This window comes from Microcaecilia unicolor, chromosome 10, assembly GCF_901765095.1.
Source record: "Microcaecilia unicolor chromosome 10, aMicUni1.1, whole genome shotgun sequence".
Lineage (NCBI taxonomy): Eukaryota > Metazoa > Chordata > Amphibia > Gymnophiona > Siphonopidae > Microcaecilia > Microcaecilia unicolor.
In genome coordinates, this window is record NC_044040.1 from 194,187,885 (window position 1) to 194,206,554 (window position 18,670).

General features: G+C 43.8%; 1 protein-coding gene across 1 annotated transcript in view; it reads right to left on the reverse strand.

Annotated features, from left to right (window-relative positions):
- The window catches only part of WDR49 (WD repeat domain 49), a 92,783-nt gene that overhangs the window by 67,872 nt on the left and 6,241 nt on the right, over positions 1 to 18,670 (reverse strand). The window contains exons 4-5 of the mRNA XM_030217140.1: positions 16,738 to 16,919; positions 16,110 to 16,279 (exon numbers count right to left, since the gene is read on the reverse strand). Coding sequence (XP_030073000.1) covers positions 16,110 to 16,279; positions 16,738 to 16,919 — 352 coding nt within the window. The remainder of the gene's footprint in view (positions 1 to 16,109; positions 16,280 to 16,737; positions 16,920 to 18,670) is intronic.

The window sequence follows — 18,670 nt, forward strand, 5'->3', positions numbered from 1 at the left end:
GCCACTCCTTGCCCTGGAATTGGTAGCATAGAATGTTGCTACTATTTGAGATTCTAAATGGAATCTTGCTACTCTTTGGAGTTCTACATGGAATGTTGCTACTATTTGAGATTCTAAATGGAATCTTGCTACTCTTTGGGGTTCTACATGGAATGCTGCTACTATTTGGGTTTCTGCTAGGTACTTGTGACCTGGATTGGCCACTGTTGGAAACAAGATACTGGGCTAGATGGACCCAGTGTGAATGTTCTTATGGTAATGGAATTCAAACATGCGTGGGATAAACACAAAGGAATCCTGTTTAGAAGGAATGGTTCCGCGGAATCTTAGCGGAGATTGGGTGGCGATGCCAGTAATTGGGGAAACAAAACGGGAGCTGGGCAGACTTCTACGGTCTACGCCCTGATTGTGACTGAATAGATAGGGATGGGCTGGAGTGTAAATTTTAAGGGACTTCGATGTTAGCTTCAGAACTTTTAGTACAAGAACAGTACTGGGCAGACTTCTACGGTCTGTGCCCTGAGAACAGCAAGGACAAATCAAACTCGGGTATACATATAAAGTATCACATACCACGTAAAATGAGTTTATCTTGTTGGGCAGACTGGATGGACCGTACAGGTCATTATCTGCCATCATTTACTATGTTATGAATGACTTACCTAAATTTATTCATGCTGAAATATCTACAAACATTTTTTAAATTGTATTAAAATTTTATTTTTTTACCCTGGTATTTGGGGTTCAGGCTGTTGAAGAATAGATAATGTATTAGCATTGCAGTAATATACTTGATATTATAATTTATTTTAAGCTGTTTTTTTTCTTTTTGAATGAATGAGATGGGTCTTTCCTTTTCTATTTTATGGAGTTCCTTAACGTTTTTATACTTGTTGTAAACCACTTTAATCTACAAAGGCTGAGCGGTACATCAAATTTTAATAAATTGTAGCACAAAATAAAAAAGTGAATCAAAATTGATCAGTGGGTAACACAACCAGCATACTGCCTGTCCTATAGGAAGTTTTTCACTGGTCAAAGCACAGGGACTTTGGCAACTGTAACTAATATTATTCCATACACTAAAATGACTCTCCACTTGTTAAAAGTGACTGGACATAGATAATTATATTTTTATCAGTTTCTGCTTGAAAGCAAAATTAAATATTGACAAAATGTTATCCTGCTAGCCTGTCAGGACAGGGCATTATGGAAGGTTAAACAATGAAAGAAAGCACAGCTGCAGAATTTGTGCATGTTATCAATAGAAATCAAACAAAATAAAACATGGAAAAGAAAATAAGATGATACCTTTTTTATTGGACATAACTTAATACATTTCTTGATTAGCTTTCGAAGGTCGCCCTTCTTCCTCAGATCGGAAATAAGCAAATGACTTATATACACTGTCAGCTAGCACATTTGCTTATTTCCGATCTGAGGAAGAAGGGCGACCTTCGAAAGCTAATCAAGAAATGTATTAAGTTATGTCCAATAAAAAAGGTATCATCTTATTTTCTTTTCCATGTTTTATTTTGTTTGATTTCTACTGATAATCCAAGGAGTTGGAAATTGACATACTTTACTGCAGGCATATAACTCTTTCCCCTGCTTAATCTCTTTCTTCTTGACAGTGTTGAGTGAAATCCCTGCTAGTTTTACTTTCTTCTAATTAAAACCACGTGATTGCTATATGATTCTGCAAGACTTTTCAAGATACCAAGGCCCACAGAGAACATGCAAGGATTTGACATGTGCACATGGGAATGAAAGGGAAGGAAATGGAGATTTTTACCGTAACCTTTCAGTAACAACCAAAAATACCAAAAAAGAAATATCTGAAAAAAAAATCAATAGAATTCTGCTTAAATTTAATTTTTATGTCAATTTTGTGTAGTACCTGGCAAGAAAGGACAACATCCTGGCAGGCAAACTGAGTCAAGTATTTCTCCCTCACAAGTGGTCCCTGGACAACAATGTCACCTGGAAGTTCTTTCAAGAGTGGGGTTATCCCCCCCAATTGATATTTTTGCCATTTCATTCAACAAGAAAGCGTATCAATTCTGCTCCTGGACAGAGATGTTTGGCAAACTAACCTTGGATGCTTTTCTCCTGCATTTGGAACAAGGTCTTCTGTATCCTCTAATTCCCCTCATATTGAAAACTCTTCTAAGGCTCAGAAAACTAGGGAACCATGATCCTCATCATTCTTCATTGGTCCCATGCAGGTTTGGTTCCCGCTTCTGCTGAACCTTTCCATCAGATGAGACTGGAATGTTTTCCAACACTAATCACACACAAACAGGGAATGTTGTTGCGTCCCAGCATCGAGTCCCTAGCCCACATATTTTGGATGTTGGGAGGTTAGCATTGGCTTCTCTGAACTTGCCTGAGTGTGCCTCTCAGATCTTGCTAGTTACCAGAAGAGATTCAACTAGGAAGGCATATGATTTTAACTGAGTTTGCCATGACCAATCTAATTGACCTGCCAGCCAGGAATGGGTCCAAATCTTCTCGTACATATCTAAATCTTCACCTTCCCAACTGCAAAGTTCTCAAATCCAAAACCTACTACGCATCCATCTTCTCCGTTATAGGCAGCCAACTCTGGAACGCCATACCAAGATACATCCGAACAACCAACGAACATCTACCATTCCAAAAACTGCTGAAAACATACCTCTTCAAACAAGCCTACCCAAACAACCCAACTTAATTCACGAACCAAATCCACACCACTAACATTAACCATAACTCTCTCCTTCCCCCTCACATCTCTCCCTCTTATCATTCTCTATACAATTGTGTTATCTACGTGATATTTTGTACCCATACATTATGCTACTTCTGAGATACTTTGTACCCATATATTGTGATACTTTGTACCCATACATTATGCTACTTCTGGGATACTTTGTACCCACACATTGTGTTACCTCTGTTATACTTTGTACACATACATTGTAAGCCGCACTGAACCTGCTACCGAGCAAATATAAATAAATAAATAAATTTGGTGCCATGGGAGAACCTTAGATCCCTTTTCTTATCCCTCGCAAAAACTACTTGAATACCTGCATCTGTTGCAGTCAGGTCTCAATCAGGTAGAAGATATAGCCATCTCTGGACAGCCTTTAGTTTGTCACATTATGTGGGTCTTGCTTCTATTGAAGCCTCTCCATCAAGCGATCCTCAAGTGTCGTGGGACAAAAATGTTTATTATCCAGCTGATGAAAGCTCCATTTGATCCACTGAATAGCTGCACGCTAAAGTATATTACCTGGAAGCTCTTGTTTTTGGTAGCTGTTACTTCAGCTCACAGATTAAGTGAGCTCCAGGCTCTAGTGACTGATCCATCTTACACTACGTTTTCCAAGAACAGGGTTCTGCACACCCATTTGAAGTTCCTTCCTAAGGTAATGTCAGAATTCTATCTTAACCAGCCAACAGTCCTGCCAACCTTATTTCCTACATCTCATACCCACAAAGGTGAAAGTACACTGCACATTTTGGACTGCAAAAGAGCCTTGGCCTTCTATCTAGGGCAAGTGAAAGCCAACAGAAAGTCCGTCCAGCTTTTTGTATCTTTTGACTCTAACAGGATGGGGGACCTGCCATTGCCAAACGCACTCCATCTGGCTAGCAGACTTCATTTCTTTCACTTGTACCCAGGCAAGTCAGGCTCTAGAGGCTCGTGTCATGACTCACAATGTTAGAGCTATGGCAGTATCAGTAGCCCTCTTGAGGTCAGCCTTCATAGAAGAGATCTGCAGAACTGCAACATGGATTTTGCTCTGTACATTCACTTCGCATTTTTGTCTAGAGCAAGTCTCTTGACTTGACAGTAGGTTTGGTCACACAGTCCTACAGAATCTATTTGAGGTTTAGAATTCAACTCCTTCGCCACTAGGCCTGTTACTCTCAGTTCCAGGCTGTCTTCCACAAAGGAAAAAAAGGCACAAATCTCATCATTTAAGACTTGTAGCTCCGTAAAACAGTTTTGATATTTGCTCAATGCAGTGCCTCTGGTTCTATTTTTCCTTTTTTTTGTTCTACTGAAGAACATAACATAAGAATTGATATACTACGTTGGATTGAAGATCTATTTAGCTCAGTATCCTGCATCCAATAGAGGTCACAAGTACCTGGCAGAATCCCGAAGAATAGCAATATTACTATTGCTCATTAACAGCATGTCAGGTAACACAGAATGCACTTAACTACAGTTTTATAGGTGTAATGTATCAGCCTGCCTATCTGATATCGTTGCCTGGATGTCTCAACGTCATCTGAAACTTAACATGGCCAAAACTGAGCTTCTCATCTTTCCCCCTAAACCCACCTCTCCTCTCCCCCCTTTCTCTATTTCTGTGGATAGCACTCTCATTCTCCCTGTCTCATCAGCTCGTAACCTTGGGGTAATCTTCGACTCCTCTCTCTCCTTCTCTGCTTACATTCAGCAGATTGCCAAAACCTGTCGTTTCTTTCTCTATAACAACATCAGCAAAATCCGTCCCTTTCTCTCTAAGAACTCTACCAGAACCCTTATCCACACTCTTGTCACCTCTCGCCTAGATTATTGCAACCTGCTTCTCACCGGCCTCCCACTTAGCCATCTCTCTCCTCTTCAATCAGTCCAAAACTCTGCTGCGCAACTCATTTTCCGCCAGAGTCGCTATGCTCACATGAGCCCTCTCCTCACTTCACTGGCTCCCTATCCGTTTTCGCATTCAATTCAAACTTCTCTTACTGACCTATAAGTGCATTCACTCTACTGCTCCCCAGTACCTCTCCACTCTTGTCTCTCCCTACGCCCCCCCCTCAGGTACTCCGTTCTGTGGATAAATCTCTCTTGTCTGTCCCCTTCTCCTCTACTGCTAATTCCAGACTCCGTTCCTTTTATCTTGCGGCACCTCACGCCTGGAATAGGCTTCCCAAGTCTGTACGTCTAGCCCCGTCTTTGGTTGTTTTCAAATCCAGGCTAAAAGCCCACCTCTTTAATGCTACTTTTGACTCTACTACTACTACTATTTAGCATTTCTATAGCGCTACAAGGCGTACGCAGCGCTGCACAAACATAGAAGAAAGACAGTCCCTGTTCAAAGAGCTTACAATCTAATAGACAAGAAATAAAGTAAGCAAATCAAATCAATTAATGTGTACAGGAAGGAGGAGAGGAGGGTAGGTGGAGGCGAGTGGTTACAAGTGGTTACGAGTCAAAAGCAATGTTAAAGAGGTGGGCTTTCAGTCTAGATTTAAAGGTGGCCAAGGATGGGGCAAGACGTAGGGGCTCAGGAAGTTTATTCCAGGCTTAGGTTGCAGCGAGACAGAAGGGGCGAAGTCTAGAGTTGGCAGTAGTGGAGAAGGGAACAGATAAGAAGGATTTATCCATGGAGCGGAGTGCACAGGAAGGGGTGTAGGGAAGGACGAGTGTGGAGAGATACTGGGGAGCAGCAGAGTGAGTGACTCCTAACCACTACTCACTTGCCCTGTACCCTATTATCTCCACCTCTTTAACTCCCTTACCTCTTAGTTGTTCTGTCTGTTTGCCTGTCCTATTTAGATTGTGAGCTCTTTGAGCAGGGACTGTCTTTTCATGTATGGTGTACAGCGCTGCGTATGCCTTGTAGCGCTATAGAAGTGATAAGTAGTAGTAACTTATCATTGCATTATCTGCAGTGTTAACAGTTAACTCGGTGACCCCTCCACTTTAATTGCAAGCTGCAGCTCCCACCCAAGCTGTTTAATGTGGTAGTTAGTGTACCCTAATATATAATGTGGCGCCGTATCATTAGTGTGCACTACCTCCTACATTTAAATAACTAATGTATCTTACTACACCAGAGGACTGTCTAGCATAGTATTTCCTCTCTGCTTTCTGAAAGCGTATTTTACTGAGTAAATATCTCATTACACCAATTGTTTTGTTTGCAGTTAACAAGCAAGGTCAGTAGATATGGTTTCTTTCTCGATGCTTCAGAAAATAACGTGCATTTCAATGCCAGTGTTATCTTGACGGAATGCTACGCAATATATGTTGCCATAGTACAATACATAGAACACTGTGTACCATTCTAGATACTGTAGCAACTAGAAGTTGGGAAACAAGACCCGTCAAGCTCTCAGCGATAGAAATGAATTGCAGTGCTTTCAGATGTCTCCTGCCATATACACCTGTCTATAGGTTATGGTAACCTGGGTAACCCAAAGACGGTCATATTTAGAATAACATTCTTTTTTTTTTTTTTTTCCAATTAGGTTATATAAGCCTAAATGGAATACAAAGAAAAAGTGCCTAATTGGAAAAAAAAAAAAAAAAAAAAAAAAAGAATGTTATTCTAAATATGACCGTCTTTGGGTTGCTCAGTTTAGCGTAGCCTATAAGCAGGTGCATATGGAAGGAGAAATCTGAAAACACTGCAAATCGTTTCTATCACTGAGAGCTTGACGGTGAGTTATAGAATTAAAGTAATCGCAGCTTATTTACATTTCTGAGGATGAGAATGCGAGTCAAGGTGACCTTGTTCAGCAGTACTGGCAGAGAAAACAAGCCTTATAGGAATGTACTGAACGTTACAAGTGAGCCAGACAGCAGGGACAGAGAGTTTGGTTTCCAACAAAGCCTGATGTAAGCACTGGTGGAGAAAGAAAATGTTTCAAAAGGGCACTATATTACTGTTTATCTTTTCTAAAGAACTACTGGACGAACACGGTGCTAGGCAGAGACCTTTGAACAATCTAGTTAAGACAAAGACACATGGGCAACAAGAGTAAGCGTAAGAAGGTTTGAAAGCGAGAAAGAGAAAAAGGCAGTGCTGAAAAGCTAGATAATAATAAGTCCAACTGGAAGAAGAAAGTAGGGCACAAAAGAGCAGTGCACTTTTTCTAGTGAAAAAGGTGCCGGTACTCAAATGCTAGGCCACCCTTCAGGGGTGGGGTGATCACTGAGGGACCCCTCCCCACAATAGCCAGGCCCCCTGCAACTAGTCACAGAATCTATGACAAGGCAGAATTGGTGTGTAGAGCCTGAGCTCTTTCATTAAAACTTGGGGACCATGGGTCAATTTTAGCAGACAAAGGAAAAGGTGCCGGTACTCAGTACCCCCAAGTACCCCCTCAAAAAAAGCCCTGCAAAAGAGACACTATCTGGTAGAGGCTTGTCTTTCAAGGGGGGTGGAAAGACAGACAGACAGACTAAAGGGATTCCTTTTTAGCTGTGGCCAGGGCCGCTGAGAGGGGGGGACAGGTGGGACAAAAGCCCCCGGGCCCGGGCCTCCGGAGGGGGCCCGGCGACACCGCAGTCCGACCCGTCCTCCCTCCGTCGCTCCTAGCACTAACCTTAAATGCCTCCTTTCACCACGTTCGCAGCAAGCAGCAGCAGGGCAGGCCACTCCTTCCTTCCGTGTCCCGCCCTCGCCTGACGTAACGTCCGCGATGGCGGGGCACGGAAGGAAGGAGAGGTCTGCCCTGCTGCTGCTTGCTGCAAACGTGCTGAAAGGAGGCGTTTAAGGTTAGTGCAGGGCCCGGCCCAGTAGCGGGTGGAGGGGGGGGGCCGACGACCTCGGGTGGGGGGGCCCGGCGGCGAAGACGACGACTTCGGGTGGTGGTGGCGGCCCGGGGGCGGCCTTGTCCCAGGCCCGGCTCTGGCTCTCGGCGGCCCTGGCTGTGGCAAATGTATGAGATTTATTTTTTCATTTTTTTCTTTTTGCTTTGTGGCAGGTTATTTTTTTTAAAACAGAGAAAGCCCTCACATTTCACTAAGAGCCACTTTTACCAAGCTGCGGTAAAAGGGGCCCTGTGGAAGCATTGGCGCGTGTCTTTGCCGCACGCCAGGGCCCTTTTTACCGCAGTAGGTAAAAGGCAAAAAAAAAAAAATATATATATATGGCTGTACGTTAAGTGCACATTTGCTGCACAGCCATTTCCGGGGGGGGGGGGGGGGGGGAGGGGCCTTATCATCACCTGTGCCGGAAATGGTGCGCACTGAGGGCAGCACAGTAGGCTGGTGGTAGTGCCGGATTGGAGTGAACCAACACCGCAGTAGCTCTACCGCGGCATTGTAAAAGGGCACCTAAGTAAAAAAAAAAAAAAAAAAAGAGGTTGGGTTTTTAAAAAAAATGAAGTAATCAAAGTAAATATGAAAATTCATTTTGAGTAGCTTCTAGAAGTTGGATGCAATAGATCTGAAAAAGAAAAAGGAGACATAAAATACAGCATACATGCAAAAGAAAAAACAAGGCATGTGCAGTGGCAAAAAAAATAAATAAATAAAAAATAGATATAAATATAGATATATCAATTTTCACAAAATCCTTTATTAAAACAAAAATCAAAGGTAAAAATCAAACATATATAGAGGGGCAAGATGGCCGATCAGAGCAGACGCATGTGTCTGAGCTCCTGACTTACCAGGCCTTTGAACGTTAGGAGGTTCGTTTCCTTGTGCAGGACATGGGGAAGCGGAAAGGAAAACCCAGGGAGTCGGCCTCTTTACTCCCTGGGAGTGTTCCCCCCTCGCGACAAACGGTTCTGGAACAATTCGGGGTCCAGCCACTGATCATGCGGCAACCCGCTACAGAATGCTCCGCAATAACATCGCCGGAGACCAGCGAGGAGGCGGTATCGCTTAGTCCGCCTGGGAACACCAATCCTCCACAACCAGGAAGTAGAGTGACCCCGACGGTGAGAGCGGATGGGACGTCCGAAGTGGCTGATTCTTCCCTACCCTCAGGAGGCCTCGACGGTGGTCTTTCCCCAATCGGAGCGGAACAGCAAAAGGGTTTGGTGACTTCTACCCCTTCTCCGATGGGTAATACCCCGGTTTTATTGGAGGTAAAAAAACCTAAAGTAGTAACTTTAGATGCCCTATGGGATGTTATCCAGGGAATGAACGCCATGCTTTCTCAAGTAACGTGTAACTTCTCACAAAATATTGATATATTAAAGCACCAGCAAAATCAACTTGTGGACAACTTTCAAACTCAAGCAGTGCAAATTGAGTCTTTGAGAACTGAACTTTCCACTTTAAAAAATTTTGCGGGAAATGTGGCGAAGGATAGAGAGATTCTGGCACGTAAGCTAGAATTTCTTGAGAACCAGGGGAAAAAAAACAACTTGAGGTTTATTAATTTTCCCAAATCGCCATTAATTTCAGCTATGGACATGTTAAGAAAATATTTTAGAGAAATTCTGGGTATACCAGCAGAGGGATTTCCGCCAATTACCCGAACACAGTATATAACCGGGAGAACAGTGAATCCGCTGAATCCTCAGCCACAGCAACCAGAACTTAACATTACAGAGTTTCTTGAAAACTCATTGGAATTAATTACGGAAAGAACTACTCTTATTGTTTCATTTGCACTGGAAATGGATAAAACAAATGTCTTTAAGCTTTATTTTAAATTTTTGAACAGTAAATTTCTTGGGCAAACCGTTCGAATTTTTCCAGATTTAAACAGAGAGACTCAAGCCCGTCGGCGAGAGTTCCTCGGTTTAAAATCCAAAATTTTGTCTTTGGGAGGATTGTTTAAATTAGTTTTTCCTTGTCGTTGTATAATAACATTACAATCTGTTACATATATGTTTATGGATCCCAAGAAATTGAAGGAATTTTTGATTTCTAAAGAAAGTGTAGTATGTTCGACCCAGGTAACCCAATAGGGTGGAAGGACTCGCTGAAGTCTGGCTGCGGATTGCCTTCTTGATCCTGCTCTAATTTGTTTTTTTCCTATTATCTTTACCTTGTATCTTGTCTCAAGTTGTTGTGGTCTAAATGAAATTAATATTTTCTATTAAGTTTGTTATTTTATTATATTTCTGTATCCAACATTTATTGTTTTAATAGATGGATGTTTAAATGAAAAAATAATAAAAAAAAAAATAAAAAAAAAATCAAACATATAAACGGCGAGTGACCGTACTCACTCGCAAATGCGCAGTAGAGACTTCCCTCTCTGCCCCGCCCCGCTTCAATACGTGATGATGGGGGTGGGACAGAGAGGGAAGTCTCTACTGGCATGCTGCAGACGTCGGAACCGCTCCCCCTCCCCCGGAGTCGCCGCCGCCCCTCCATCTGGCCCGAGCACTGTGAACTTACATCACCACGCAGCAGCAGGCACATCAGCAAAGCTGCCGTCGGGCTTCCTTCTCTGCCTTTGTCCCGCCCTCGCCGACGTTACGTCACACGAGGGCGGGACACAGGCAGAGAAGGAAGCCCGCCCCGACGGCAGCTTTGCTGATGTGCCTGCTGCTGCGTGCTGATGTAAGTTTACAGTGCTGCTCGGGCCGGGTGGAGGAGGGGGTGTGGCAGCGGCGACTCCGGGGGAGGGGGCTCGGAAACCCCCCCCCCATTCCAAAAGTAGCCCGTTTTCACGGGCTCAACGGCTAGTAAGTGATATAAAACACAACATGGCCCTGAATTCATTAATATGAACTGGGATTTTTAATCACAAAGGAGCTCTTTTACTAAGCTGCGTTAAGCACTAACACATGCCTAAAACTGTCTGGAGAGCGCCCCCTTGCTGGAGTTTTATACAACAGTTCCTGCAGGTACCTCTAGCGTCCAGCTCTTTCAGTGGGGCACTGCTCATCCTCTGTCTGTTACTCTCAGCCTCTTCTCTGCTTGTTCAGTGCATTTCTGTCTTTGCCAGAGGTGTGCCACTCTTTCTCTGCCCATGGTGCATGGCTCAGTTTGTGTGCTTTGAGTGCAAATCCTTTTCTTCTCATTGAGCACGGATCCTACTCTGTCTGATGAGCACAGCTTCGTTTCTGTCCCTTGAGCGCAGTTCAGTCTCTAACTGTGGAGCGTATTTTCAGCTATGCCTGTTGGGCACTGTTTCACCTTGTCGGTCAACCCCAGCTCTTTTCTTCAGGTTACCCTCTCTAACAATATTCTGTATTCCCTATTACTACGTAAGCCGCATTGAACCTGCTTTGAGTGGGAAAGCGCGGGTTACAAATGTAATAATAAATAAATAAAATGGCACGCCGTAAGATGCGCTCAGGCATCCTGTGGTAACTTCGAAAAGTGTGTATGTTAACTGTGCACTAAAAAAAATCTTTACATCTTTTCGTTTGAGGGGCATGTCTGAGCTAGAGACTGTCACAAAAGAGAGGGAATACAGCATACAAAAGCAACCAAACAAACAAAGCAAACACTGGGCCTTCAGGATTGAGAAAAATGTAGTTCTTTATTTATAATGGAGACCTGACACGGTCCGTGTTTAGGCGTACAAACACCTGCATCAGGGGTCAAGGGACTCCTATAGGTCAGCAAGATAATAAGTTGACAGAGATGTGGAATAAACAATCAGGTTATATTACCCGCTGTTTGAACAGCTTGTTTGTAGAACGCCTTCAGCTGTGTCAGCCGCCAAAAGTGGCGGCTGACACAGCTGAAGGCGTTCTACAAACAATATAACCTGATTGTTTATTCCACATCTCTGTCAACTTATTATCTTGCTGACCTATAGGAGTCCCTTGACCCCTGATGCAGGCGTTCGTACGCTGAAACACGGACCGTGTCGGGTCTCCATTATAAATAAAGAACTACATTTTTCTCAATCCTGAAGGCCCAGTGTTTGCTTTGTGAGCTAGAGACTGGGCATTTCTGCGCTAATCAGTTAGCACATCTTCATTGGCATGCACGAACTGGTTAGTGCAGGATTACCACATGAGCCCTGAGTACTTACAAAATGGGAGGAGCTAGGTGCACATGCAATAAGTTTGTTTCACTGGCCGCACACTAATGGCAACATAGGCGCATGGCCATTAATTTAAAAAATAGATTTAGGACTGTGGCAAAAATGGCCTTAGCACGTAGGAAAAACACGCACTAGGGCACGCTAAGGCCAGTTTTTAACGCAGCTTAGAAAAAGGATCCCATAGAGATTAATACTACCACAGTTTCATGGTGCTACACATTTATGCATGAAGAAATATCTTTTATTTATGTTTTACATTTTAATTGCTTAAAATAAACACCTATACAAAATATGGCACGACAGAGTTCTCGGAGCGTTAAATCTCTGGAGGAAAAGACTTCAGATACTCTGTATTCACTGTGTAGATATCGTGAATAACAGACTGTCATAGATCTCATTACGTAGACATTCTTAATATATGAGACTATGATACAGGTTCCTCATTAGTAAAAAAAAACCTTCATTCTAAACATATTAGAGATTCCTCTTTATAATTTCTTTCTTATACTCTATTATCCCCAATTTATAAAAGGTTTTAAATACACCTATCTGGGCTGTAGCGTCGTCTGGAGGGTGTGCTCGACAGAAAGCTTCTGTTTCCCAAATGCTTCGTCGGGAGCTATGCCCTCAATCGCCAGTGATGCCCTAAAAAATATATGGTTGAATATTCACAAGAATATATATTGTGGGAACAGACATACAGCAGTTTTTCGCAATTATTTTCTACCTTCATGTGTCTGGCTGGTATTTTCAGCAACACAGCCAGTACTCAACATGGCGCCCGATTTTAAAAAGACACCAACATCGACTACCAATCAACAGAGACATGAAAATTGCTGAAAATACCAGTCAGACATATGAAGGTAGGAAATAATTGCAAGAAACTGCTGTATGTCTGTTCCCATAATATATATTCTCGTGAATATTCAACCATCTATTTTTTAGGGCATCACTGGTGATTGAGGGCATAGCTCCCGATGAAGTATTTGGGAAACAGAAGCTTTCTGTCGAGCACACCCTCCAGATGACGCTACAGCCCAGATAGGTGTATTTAAAACCTTTTATAAACTGGGGATAATAGAGTATAAGAAAGAAATTATAAAGAGGAATCTCTAATATGCTTAGAATGGAGGTTTTTTTTACTAATAAGGAACCTGTATCATGGTCTCTGTCACGTTTTCAAAGCTGGAACTGGGTTTGTGAGCCCTTGGGCCACTGCCGAGGAGCAGCAGTGGCAGGCAAAACCACCCCACACCGGAGACTAGGCAGAAGAGGACTGGAACTCTGGACTGGAGTTGCAGCAGAGGCAAACAGGCAGGACTTAAGCAGAGCAGGTACCCTTAAACTTCACCTGCACTTGGCCACTTTTCACCAGGAGTTGAGCTCCTGGCTGCAGGTGGCCAGCAGGACTGGATACCCACTAGGCTGAACCAGGACTGAGGGTCAGAGAGGAAAGGAACATACAGGGACAGCAGGGCAAGGGGACAGAAACTGGAAGCTGCAAGCAGCCACAAAAGCAGGAAACAAACACTGACAAACAGGGGAAAGAACTACTGAAGACAGACAACACAGAAAGCTAAGCACTACACAAAGAACTACAAACAAGGAGCAAGACTAAGAAACAAGCAAACCCTAAACTAAACATAGACTAACTAGAAACAGGCAAGAACTTCAGGCAAGAAACTAGAACAAGGAAACAAACTCAGGCTGAAGTGCAACAAGCACCAACATACCAGGGCCTTAGACGATGCAAAGGCAAAGGCAGAGAAATTCCAAATGGCCAATAAGCCCAGCAGCAACCGAGGCCCAGCCGCAGCAACCACCAGGCAACCACGGAAGCCGTGCAGGCTAAAACGAGACAGAGAAATCCGGCAGCCTGGAAGATCCGGACTGGACTGCGCCAAAGTCCGGAACGGGTGATAGTCCATAGCAGCCACCGGTTCTGGCCACCAGAGGGCGAGGTGAGCACAGACGTAACAGTCTCATATATTAAGAATGTCTATGTAATGAGATCTATGACAGTCTGTTATTCACAATATCTAGGACAAAAAAACAGAAGAAACCAGTCTTTGCAAGGAAATCAACAAGAAACAAAACAGCGAAGATGACTAACAAAAACAAAAAACAAAAAAATATAAGAATAAAAATAAAAAATATATATTAAAAACGTCAAAATTTAACATTAATAATTAATAATTTTAAATTTTGACATTTTTAATATATATTTTTTATTATTATTATATTTTTTTGTTTTTTGTTTTTGTTATGCACAATATCTACACAGTGAATACAGAGTATCTGAAGTCTTTTCCTCCAGAGATTCAATGCTCAGAGAACTCTACCTTGCCATATTTTGTATAGTAGTACTCCTCAGTGGCAAGAATCAGCAGTTAGTTGAAATTATAAAATATACACCAAACTTTTCCACAAACAAAAAAATTTTCTACATATATGCTAAACATAAAGTAGCAGTCATCACAACATTCCTTTAGACATTTCCTTCCTAGTCTAAAGAAATGTTGTGATGACTGCTACTTTATGTTTAGCATATATGTAGAAAATTTTTTTGTTTGTGGAAAATTTTGGTGTATATTTTAAGTGATTAATTATTTCCACACCCAATTTGTGAATTGATATATTTTTATTGGTTAATCCCTGATACAGGCATAACCCAAAATGTCCAAGAAAGTAGGGAAAGGGTGCAGGACAACCAAACCAGGTTAAATTCTACAGAAAGATTGTTGTAAAAATTATTTATTGGAAAACCAGATACAACGGGCTCGACATGGTCCGTGTTTCGGCAAGAGTATGCCTGCTTCAGGAGTTAAAGTATCTAAATATACAAAATACACAGAAGAACCATAATGTAAATACAAAACATATCAAAATATCATGGAACAAACAAAGAAATGTGTGCTATAGTCCGAAAGATAAAATAAAACCTTTGGTATAATAGTGCACCTAAGGACCTTGAACTGTGGATATAAAATTAATTGTGAATGCTACTATAAGTGAAATCAAGGATAAAACAAGTGACAGCTGATGTGATAGACTGTGGCAATACCTACTGTGCCCTGAATCAGGGGCATAGCCAGACTTCGGCGGAAGGTGGGTCCAGAGCCCGAGGTGAGGGGGCACATTTTATCCCCCCCCCCGCCATTGCCGACCCCGCCGCCACCACCAACTTTGCCCCCCCTGCCGATGACCCTCTCCACTCCTCCTCCCGCCGCCAACCCGCCATCGCCTACCTTTGCTGGCGGGGGACCCCAACCCTCGCTAGCCGAGGTCGTCTTCTTCCTGCAAAAGGCTTCCTCCTTCTGTTTCTGACATCCTGCACTTTGTATGTGCAGGACGTCAGACTCACAGAACGAAGCCTTGCAGATCACCTGATCAGGCCCAAATCTACAGGGGACCAGGCCCCCCAAGGCCCCACGTAGCTACGCTATTGTTCTGAATGGTTGAAAAACAGCCCCTGGAGAAATTAGTGTTAGAGAGTGCAACAAAGACAGTAAATGTGAGTGAAAAAAAAGATATAAAAATGAAAGACAATGGAGAAAAATAATAAATAGAAAAATGGGGTTGGGAGAACTAACCTGTGTAAACGAAATCTGTAGTCTCACAGAAACAACACACAAACCCCCGTTGCCTCAGGTCCGTACTTAGATTATAAACCCTTGGGGGAAAGAGAAATGCCTACTGAACCTGAATATAACTTGCCTTGAACTACCACTGAAAAGGTGTGAGCTAAATCAATCCTTATAAAAAAGCAGGTCCTTAATGGTTATGGACATCTGACCAGTATTGATATGCTAACGATTTCCAGATTTTTTTTATTTGAAAATGTCTTGCTCTGGTATAAGATTAATATGCAATATATCTAATTAGCTTGGCATTGCTGGCTTTCATCAAAGGCTAGATTTACTTATGCGCAGTGGCGTAGCCACAGGTGGGCCTGGGTGGGCCAGGGCCCACCCACTTAGGGCACAGGCCCACCCAACAGTAGCACAAGTTTAGTGGTAGCTGGTGGGGATCCTAAATTCCACTAGCTGAAGACTTCCCCCTGATGCTAATGAAAACGCTACTCTCCATGACACCGGCATCTGCGCATGCTCAGTTTTCAGCGCATGCATGCTGCAGACTGCCAAGTTGGGAAGAAGCATTTTTTCTGCCAGCTCAGATATTTCTTTGGTGGTAGGGGAGGGAGAACACTTTGTGCCCACCCACTTCTTGCCTAGGCCCACCCAAAATCTGTTGTCTGGCTATGCCCCTGCTTATGCATGCTACTGCGTTAACACAAGTTAAAACTTAACGTGTGTTATTGGTAAATAGGTCCGTTGCATAAATTGGACTTGCAGTAAATAACTCACATTAATTGTATATGCCAAAGACATATTAGCTCAATACCTTGCCGAACCCAATCTTGGGCGTGAAGTTTGTGTTGTAAAGTATAGCAGCACTTGTGGTATCCAGAGACTAATTCATGCCAGCTGATGGTAACAATTGTGTCTTGCTCTCCCATAGAATTATCAGGCCGTTCAAACAAGGAAATAAGTGCCGTAGTGAAACCAAGGACTGGACCTGTGAAGGAGGCAAACAGTTGGAAAACAAGACGACGAACGCTGTTATTCACCTCCTAGGCAATTATTGGAGCACTTTGACTAACTGCAACATTAAGGGGCCCTTTTACTAAGCCGCGTAGGTGCCTACGCGCGGCCAACGCGTGACAAAATGGACTTACCGCCCGACTACCGTGTGGCTTTTGCGGTAATTTCAGTTTTGGCTGCTACGCGCGCCTGAAAAATATTTTTTATTTTCTGGCACGTGTAGCGGACGCGCGCCAAGTGGCATCTGACATGCGTAGGTCCTTACCGCCCGAATTCTTTACCGCTAGGATGGCGGTAAGGTCTGAGACCCAAAATGGACGCGCGTAGTTGAACCAGGATAGACTACATGAAAACTTGTCCTACTCTATTTTGTGTGAAAGCTCGAGAGACTTCAATTTCTCTCTGTAAACTGTTTAGTCTTGGTTTTATTTACCTGGCCACAAACATTTCCGAATGTAAGAACAGCTTCATTACCATCATCAGGATTGTACCAATAATCCATACATATTGGGGTTCCTTTCAAGCCCTGAAGTTTGTACTGACAATTAAACTCATGTTTGGAATTCAGGTCATAGAAACAAATCTCCTTGCTTGTAAATGCAACTGCAATCTATAAGAGAGGGAAGAAAGATCACTCAGCTGAATGCTATTAGATATAACATACTCTGTAACATAATATTTGATGGCAAGAAAAGACCAAGGGCTAAATTCCATATATCTAAATCCCAATAAATAAATAAATGGTAACTAAAAAAAATCAGCACAGAAAAAAAAACCTGTGTAAACGGTATTCTATAAGCTGTGCCTAAAATTCAGTGCGGTTTACAGAATGACCACTGAAGCGGAGAGGTCACGCATAAATTTAGACACGGCCATTTGCACCAATGAAAAAGTGGTGCAAATGTCCACACCTAAATTTACATGTGGAGCACCTAGACTCTGTCTTCCTGTTTCCTCCATGAGGCAAAGTCTGTGCAGGAAGGTGGTCTAGGCAGTGAGTGGAGTACAAGCTCGAATGGCGCTTGCTGGCTCAACACGGGAGGGGGAGGGGCGGTGACCAGAAGTGGGGCCTGCAAGGGCAGGCAGAGCCTATGCTCAATCTGCACTGGCAAGAGGAGACCAGTGCCAATGGCAGATGTAGTCTCAGGGCCTCCAAAAGTGTACATATGCATGAGTTGCGAGACCCGGCTGTACAATCACCCATCACTCCTTCAAGTGGCTTAGGAGTTTGGAAGATACAGAGGAGGAAAGAGAAAGAGCTACACCACTGCCAAGAAGGAGGGATCCTGAGTCAGGCAGTGCTGCAAAATGTGTGTGTGTGTGGGGGGGGGGGGGGGGGGGGGGGGGGGCAAAGGCCATAAAAAGGGACAGCACATCAGGCTGCCATTTGGATGTCTAAAAATCACAGGCACCCAAACAGCAGCGCCCACAAGTCACTCCCCAACGAAATTCCCCTTTTATTGTGACTAAATAGAGGAATGTAAATATTAGAGAACAAAAGACATAGCTTAATACTGTTCTTCTTTCTACTTGGCAATTATATTTCCTAGAAACAATGTCCCAGTACTGCTGCTCTAATTAGTCACTTGAGAATTTCAAACTCAGCGGTGCCTGCTGCCTAAGTAAGGTGTCTCTTATTTACAGTATAATTAGGGGAAAAGAAACTGTAGTCCTGGTAGATCAATGCACACTTCTAAAAATAATGATTCTGTGTCATTAGTACCTATTGAGTATCAAACATATAAATGGCAAGTGACCGACTCACCCGCAAATGTGCAGTAGAGACTTCCCTCTCTGTCCCGCCCCCGCGTCAAGATGTGATGACATCAGAGGACGGAACAGAGAGGGAAAGAAACGCTGCGCTGAGGAGTGGACCTGGAACATGGAAGGGAAAGGAGGGAACCACCGAGGTCGCTACCGCTCCCCCCCCAAGGTCGTCGCCGGCACCCCCTCCACCCGGGCCGGGCCCTCTCCTCTCCATTGAACAGAGCGCCGAAACCGCAGCAGGCAAATCGCCTCCCGTTGGCCCTCCTTCCCTGCCTGTGTCCCGCCCTCGCCGACGTTACGTCACACAAGGGCGGGACACAGGCAGGGAAGGAAGGCCGACGGGAGGCGATCTGCCTGCTGCAGTTTCGGAGGTGAGGTGCTGTAAGCTCAATGGAGAGAAGAGGAGAGGAGAGCCCCCGGCCCAGGTGGAGGGGGGCCGGCAGCGACCACGGGGGGGGGGGGGGGGGAAGGGTGGCAGCGACCTCGGGGGGGGGGGAGGGCAGGAGAAATGCTGGACATGGATGCAGGTGAGGGAAGGAGAAATGCTGGGCATGGATGCAGGTGAGGGAAGACAGGAAGATGCACATGGATGGA